Source organism: Panthera uncia (genome assembly GCF_023721935.1).
Source record: "Panthera uncia isolate 11264 chromosome A3 unlocalized genomic scaffold, Puncia_PCG_1.0 HiC_scaffold_11, whole genome shotgun sequence".
Taxonomy (NCBI): Eukaryota; Metazoa; Chordata; class Mammalia; order Carnivora; family Felidae; genus Panthera; species Panthera uncia.
Window position 1 is genome coordinate 1,580,152 of NW_026057578.1, and position 7,196 is coordinate 1,587,347.

A 7,196-nucleotide genomic window follows, 5' to 3' on the forward strand; every position below is an offset into this window, starting at 1 on the left:
CAGGAGAGGGAAGGTGGGGTCCGGGCGGATGTAGGAGGCTGACAGGCGGCTGTGGGATGCCAGCAGGAGAGGGGCCAGGAGCACCAGGAGCTCAGCCACCTGCTTGCGGGGTCCAACGGACCCCAGGGCTCCTTGGGCTGAAGCCCAGAAGAGGCCACCTCCCCTGGCCTGGAGGTGAGATCCAGAGGAAGAGGGTGGGGTCCAGCCCCAGGTGCACCTGGGAAGAGTCCGTCTGGCGGGGCCTCGTCCATCCCGCGGGGCTGGCAGCAGCCTGGGTAAACACAGGCCAGAGTCCAGATGACCATCCACAATTACTCGGGGCGAACTCAGGGAGAAGGGGCGCTGGGGCCTCAGCACCCCTTAATACACGCACACACAGGATGGCACACGCACATACGGGCACATACCACACACGCAGTACTCGTGCACAGTACACGGGTGCGCACAGTACTCGTGCACAGTACACGCACATACACGTACACACATACCACGCGTGCAGTGCGCACACCACACACACACACAGGGCGTGCACGGCGCCCCGCCTGGCCCAGGACGGAGTGCAGCCTGAACGCGTGGCAGCCCAGAGCAGAGGTCTGGGTCGGAGGCCCGCACTCGCTCCAGCAACTGGCAGTGCCCCTTCCCTCAGAGAAGCACCTAGAAGAGAGACCTTCCCAGAAGGGCTCTGCATGTTGCAACCAGCTCACGGGTTAACAGAGCATGTAATGGGTGCCGGGAGCCACTGCAGACCAGGCCTGGCCCAGCCTCCTGACCTGTGGCCCAGCCTCCCGGGCCTGGGACCAATCTGTGGCCGCAAGGGCAGCGGCAGGCAAGGGGAGGTGGGGCGTGGCATGGGAACCCACGGCCCTGTGAGCCCACTCCTCCCAGCTGCCCGCCCGCCAGAGACCTCTCCAGGCTGCCCGGGGCCCAGAAAGGCCTGGAAGGGAGGGAGGGCAAGGGCATCCAGGCCCCAGCCCCCGGGGCCCCTCAATTCTGACCTCAGGCAGTGGACCCTCAAGGTGTGCACGGCCCAACCAAGTACCTCTGAGGACCTGTGGGGAGGAGGGGGTGGGGCCAGCAGTCAGTGGGACTCCTGCCCCCTCCTCAGGACCCTGTGGCCTCTCAGTACGGGGCCCGCTTCCCTGGGCAGACGAGGCCGGTGCGTGTGTTTCTGCGGATCTGCGCCTGCATACACAGACCCTGCCCCGGCCAGAGTGACCTCTCCCCACGCCTTCCTCTACAGGCTGGGGACAGAGGGGCGGTAGAGGCCAGGGGGCCATCCCTGTACCCTGAGCACAGAGGGGCCTGGGCCAGAGCCCTTGGGAGCCATGGAGAGCTTCATGGAGTCACTGAACAGGCTGAAGGACGTCCATGAGAACGAGGTCCGGGGTGAGTGCCACGGGGGGCGGGTGTCCACAGCCCTCACCTGGGCCGGGTCAGGATGCTCCTCCACGAACCTCCAAATCTAGCCAGACCTGGGGGCCCTGCCTTCCAGGCCCAGACGGGGAGTCCTGACCCAGAGCCCAGAGGAGGCAGGCGCCCAGCCTCAGATCAGCATCCCTGAGTGTGGCCCTGGAAGGTGTTCTCCCAAAGGGTCAGCCGACAGCAGAGCAGAAATAAAAAGCCAGGCCTCCAACAGAAAGCCAGACGCTTGGGTTGAGATGAGCCCCTCACCCAGGGCGGGGCAGGGGTGCTGGCGGCCCACAGCCGTGTGGTTGCCCACCTCCAGGGATGGATGGAGGCCCATCCAGAGCATTCCAGGGTTTAGAGCTGAAATCCTGCTCCCCGACAGGACCCCCGAGGCCAAGATCTGCCCCAGCCCACAGGCCTGTCCACTCCACCCCCCATCACGGGGCTGGGGCCAGTGTACTCCCCTCACTCTCGGCCGGCCCACAGCCCTCACACACCACCCTGAGGGCCCGAGGGGCCCGGATCTCTTCCCCGGTGACCTGGAGAGGTGGGGACTGTGTGGGCCCAAGTCAGACTCCAGCCCAGTGGCAAGGGCTTCCCCAGAGAGCGGGTTTTATTTCCACACTGGCTGTGCCCCCAGAAAACACCCCTCAAGGACTCGGCCCGGTGGGATGGCCTTGGGGAATCAGTGAGGGGGTCCAGGCAGGCGGCGGGGGTCCACAGAGGGCCCTGCCTGACGGCCAGGGACAGGAGGTGACCCCCACCCCTTTCCTGGCTCCCCTAGGTCTGCAGAATAAACTCCTAGAGCTGAACTCCGAGAGATGCCGGTGAGTCAGGACAGACCCCGGCCCAGTGGGAACCCAGTGGGAAACACAATGACCACAGTCCAGGGCGCTAACGCTGCCCCCATCCAGTGATGCAGAAGGGGAAACTGAGCCTCGGGGCTGGGGGCGGGGCTGAGTCACCGGTCCGAAGCCGTGCCTCGAGTAGCCGCTGCAGCCAGGACTGGAACCTCCAAGCCCCGCCGAGCGAACAGGGGCCCTCCGGTGGGGGGGCAAGCCGTATCCGCTCGGGGCACCCAGGGCACCAACAGTGAGACCCCCAGGGCCCGCGGGGCAGCTTTTCGCATCGCCACTTCACAGACGGCCGCACTTCTGTGCCACCGCCAGCAGCGCGTGGACGCGGCCGGTCGCCAAGGTGGCCACGAACGCTCGCGTTTGGGCCGCTGGGCCGGCACCGCCCTCGTAAGGCCGGCTCTACCAGCGTTCCCAGCAGGTGCACCCCGCAGGACCCAGCCCGGGACTCACCCCGGCAGGAGGGGCCCCCCGGGCAGAGCAGAACCCGCGCCTCGGCTCGCCCCCCACAGGGACGCCCAGAGGGTGGAAGAGCTCTGCGCCAAGAACCATCAGCTCAGGGAGCAGCAGAAGGCGCTGAAGGAGAACGTGCGGGTGCTGGAGAACAGGTGAGTGGACAGGGGTGGGGCGGGAGGGCAAGCGGACCGCCGGGAGGCCTCGCGCGCTGGGGGACTGAGCCGGGCGGTGCTGCCGAGCCCTGAGTAAAAGGCACTTCCGCGGCTCCTTCTCACGCTTGGCAGAACAGGGAAGGCTTAGCCCACGTGCCGGGGCTTCCGCGGTCAGCGGAAGGCAGGGCCGCGTCCCCGGAGCAGGGCAACGAGGGTCCCAGCCCCCTCTGGGGGCCCCGGTCTCCGTCCTGAGAGTGGCCTCTTGCCCCCGCCCCACACCGCAGGCTGCGAGCTGGCCTGTGCGACCGCTGCATGGTCACCCAGGAGCTGGCCAGGAAGAAGCAGCAGGAGTTCGAGAACTCGCTCCTCCAGAACCTGCAGCACGCAGTCCTCCTCAGTGAGCCCCGCCCCTGTCACCCTGCACCTTGCTCTGCCCCACCCCATCCCCCCCGTCCTCCTCAGTGAGCCCTGGCCCGTTACCCTGCACCTCTCTGTCGCCCCCCCCAGGGGGTCCCGGGACCCCCAGGACCTGCTCGGCCTGACACGGGGGTCTCGGGGAAACAGACAGCGATACAAAAAAGGCCCAGCAGGCCCCGGCATGTCCCTCACTGGTCAGTCACCTGGGCTGGGGGTGCCCCCGACCTCGGGACGCAACCCCTCCTTCCTGTGATGAGGACAGTCCCACAGAGTCCGGAGCCCCCACCTGCCAATGAGGAGGACAAGCCGCCTGTCCCCCAGGGGGCGCCCCAGGGACAAGCTTCGTTGGGGGGGGCGGGGGGGGGGGTCCCCACCACTTTTGACGGCCTCCACAGCCTGGTGCTGTTTACTCAGTAGCGTCCAACCACGCACTCACACAGCAAGCACTTACGGGGCACCTGTGGGCTGCCAGACCCCGGGCCGAGTGCTGGAGTCACAGCTGGCAGACAGGCCAAGGAGGGGGACTTCCCTGGTGTTGTGGGGACCCTGTCCCTGCCCTGCCTCTCCTCCCCGAGTTCTTCACTGATCAGCGCATTTTGCAGCCAACGAGTTGAACCGCCTGCAGGGGGAAAACGAGACGTTGAAGGAGGAGATAAAGCGGCTTCGGGGCCCACGGTGAGTGGGGGAGGTGAGCACCCACACTCCCCAAACCCCCTCCACGGGAGGCCCCCGCCACTGGTGCAGAGAGGAGGGCACAGGACCCCAGGGGGTCCCCACAGGCCATCCCCACGGCACAGACTTCTAACCTCTCATAGTCCAACAAGTGGGGGCCTGGGGGACACCCTAGAAACTGAGCTGGGTCCCCAACACCCGCGGCAGCCATCAAGGTCTTAGCCCTGTGGAGCCATGGACGGCGGAGTCTCAGGCAATGTCAAGAGCGAGTGCTTTCCTGGTCACCTGAGTGTCCCCGCAGGGGTGGCTTGTCCCCCAGGAGGGTGCGCCCTGGCCTTCCTGGTCCTGGCACCGCCCTTGCTCACCCTCCCTGTCTTTGTCTCCCCTCCGGAGTCAGGCTCAAGCCCCAATACAGGGAGGGTGCCTCAGACCCCCCCTCACCCCTACTACTCCCCTCCCCGGGCGCTCGGAAGGCCGCCATCGAGAAGACATCGGGAGGCCATGAGGAGGCCGAGGACAACCATCCAGGTGGGAGTCCCCAGAGGGGAGGTGCCGTGAGGGACAAGAGGCCAGAAAGTTGGGCACCACTGAGGAGCCCTCTGGCTGGAGGACGGAGCTGCCCACCCCTCCGAGTGCCTCCTCACCGGCCCTGCCCACTGCTTCTCCTCCCACAGAAAAGTCCACGGGGTACAGGACACCTCCAGTAGCCAGAATCTCCCCAAGCGCCAGCCTGCCCGAGACGTGGGCCCCAGACACGGTGAGCACGAAGGCCCCCAAGCCTGCTCCCCTCTTCCAGGCAGCCCCAGGCTCTGTGCCGGGCACGGCGCCCAGCCCCACGTGGCAGGTGGGCCAGCCAGGGACTGCTGGGTGTAGGCGAGGCTCAGAGCGGGCGGCTAACTTGCCCAAAGTCACAGAGAACAAGGGCAGAGGCCGGCAGCCGCCCCCGCCCAGGCTGACGCGTCCACCCGGCGCAGAGCCCCCAGCGGATCTCCAACCAGCTGCACGGGACCATTGCCGTGGTGCGGCCTGGGTCCCAGGCATGCTCTGCTGACCGGGTCTCCACCAACGGGACACCCGCACTGCCGCTCACCGGGAGCAGCCCCCCCAGCCCACCCAATGAGCACAGCCTCCCCCTGGACAGGTGAGGCCCTGCCTGCCACCGCCACCCCAGCAGACTGCCCGGTCTCCAAATCTGGTCCCACTTTTCAGGAGGCGGCCAGGACAAGGGGAGGGAGGTGTGGGGGTAGCAGATGGGGACTGAGCCCCGGGAACCCTCTCGGAAGTGGTCTAAGACCGACCATCCTCAATGTCTGAGAGCATCGTGTGGTCGGGACACAGGGGCCGGGGCCAGAGCAGGCAGCTAAGGCCCGGAAGAGAGAAAGATCTCCGTGTGCAGCTCCTTCCTCAGTGCCCTGGGCCCCAGGTCACTTCTGGCCCCTCCACGACCGTGCGCACGGGCCTGCCTTGCGAGCTGGGGCAGCCGGGCTGTGAAATGGGGGCTAACCCAGGGCTTCTCCTCTCCCTGCAGCTTTCTGTGGGCCGCCCGGCACCCGGTCATGACCTATGAGTCCCTGAAGCGCTCCCTCCAGGCTGACCGCCTCTGCCTCCTGAACCGCCACCTGGCCCTGCACCTTCAGAGCCCCCACGGCGGCCCCCAAGTCCCCGCCTCAGCCCCCAGCGGCCCCCGGCCCCAGGGCCTGAAGGCTGGAGAGGCAGAGGCCTGGGAGGAGCCCATGGGCCCACTGGGCCTCCCGGGGGGCCCAGTGGACATGCGACACCCTCGGCTGGAGGGACAGCAGCTGCGGGCACAGGGGCGGATGGGCAGTGCCAGGCTGAGGGGCCCGCCTCCGCCGGGGGGCACCCCACCCTCCCCACCAGTCAGCTCTGACTCAGAAGGCCCCCAGGGCGAGGCAGCCCTGTCCGGAGGGGGACACACACAGCCCACCGGCCCAGGTAGCCCCAGGGGAAAGGAAGCCACAGCCACACAGGACTATGTCCCAGACAAGCCCCTGGACCTCTCGGAGCGCGGCCGGGGCCGGGATGCCCCCAAGCCTCCTGACCAGCCGGGGTCACTCAGCCCCCCAGCTGCCCACACTCCCAGCCCAGAGCCGCCCCACGGAGCAGAGCCGCCTGCCCAGCCTGTACCCTGGGGACTCAGCAATGGCACCAAGGGAGCCAGAGCTCCAGAGGCAGAAGGACCCCCAAGTCCTGCGGTAAGGGGCCCACCCCTGTTCTCGGCCTCCACGCGCCTCCAACCCAGGCCCGGCATCCAGCCAGGCCCAGGCCGTGCTCCCCCCTCTTTCCGTCAGGTCGGTCCCCAGTGACACAGCCTGGCTGCCTGATTCACACTAGAGGCGATGCTACCCTCCAGCTGCAGTCAGCCAGAGCCTGCTAGGCTGTGCCCAAGGCTGGGCTGGGGGCAGGGCTCAGATGAATTCAGCTGCTTCCTCGCTTCGCCCCCAGGATCCCTCCCAAGCTCTTCCAGGGCCCCACCCCAACGTGCCCTCTCCAAGCGGGACGGGAGATGAAGCTAGGGGGAGACCAAAACCTCCCCCCCACCCACACCGGCCCGATGCTGATGGCCACCCAGGTAGGATGAGTGCCTGGGGTCAGGAGCACCTGGCGCGGTAGTGGGACGGGAGGGGCCGTGGTCAGTGGCCGCCGAGGAAGCCCGTCCGAGGGCCCAGCTCAGCCCCCTGGACCTGCTCTGCCAAACCCTGGGTCTAGGGCTTGGCACCCCAGCTGCAGTCCCAGAAAAGAGTTGGGGGCCCAGGGCAGGCACATCTCTGATCATAGGCAGTGAAGGGAAGACCATCCTAGCAATTAGGGCTTCAGGGCATGTACTGAGCTCCCCGTCACACAGCTACCAAGCCTGGGATAGCCCAGCAGGTGGGGCCGCAGCAGAGGGTCCCGGAGACACTGGGGAGGTTACTCGGCCCCTCGGTGCCTCAGTGTCGTCTGCAGTTGCCACTCTTAGTCTGGCCTGCTAGAAAGGCCTGTGCATCCGCTAGGCTCCAGGGGCCCCCCACCCCGGCCTGACCCACACCCTGCGTCCTGCAGAGCTCAGCAAGGCCCAAGTGCAGTGGCTGGAGTCGGACGACCTGGACGAGTCAGACACCTCCGACGATGAGGTGAGGTAGATCCCCAGCCGCACGCTCCGTGGGGCGGGGCCGATGAGCCGCCTGGGCTGCCCCAGGCTCGGGGGAGGGCCCTCGTCCTGACCACACCCCCAGGCCCT

At 67.5% G+C, this 7,196-nt stretch overlaps 1 protein-coding gene across 1 annotated transcript in view; it reads left to right on the forward strand.

The window, feature by feature from the left end:
* Nucleotides 1–1,270: 1,270 nt before the first annotated feature.
* RBBP8NL (RBBP8 N-terminal like) overlaps nt 1,271–7,196 on the forward strand; it is a 9,342-nt gene continuing 3,416 nt past the window's right edge. Inside the window, exons 1-11 of the mRNA XM_049650345.1 lie at nt 1,271–1,386; nt 2,192–2,234; nt 2,774–2,869; nt 3,154–3,266; nt 3,889–3,961; nt 4,356–4,486; nt 4,633–4,715; nt 4,933–5,099; nt 5,487–6,171; nt 6,422–6,548; nt 7,019–7,089. Of these exons, the coding sequence (XP_049506302.1) occupies nt 1,326–1,386; nt 2,192–2,234; nt 2,774–2,869; nt 3,154–3,266; nt 3,889–3,961; nt 4,356–4,486; nt 4,633–4,715; nt 4,933–5,099; nt 5,487–6,171; nt 6,422–6,548; nt 7,019–7,089 (1,650 nt within the window). The 5' untranslated portion in view covers nt 1,271–1,325. The remainder of the gene's footprint in view (nt 1,387–2,191; nt 2,235–2,773; nt 2,870–3,153; nt 3,267–3,888; nt 3,962–4,355; nt 4,487–4,632; nt 4,716–4,932; nt 5,100–5,486; nt 6,172–6,421; nt 6,549–7,018; nt 7,090–7,196) is intronic.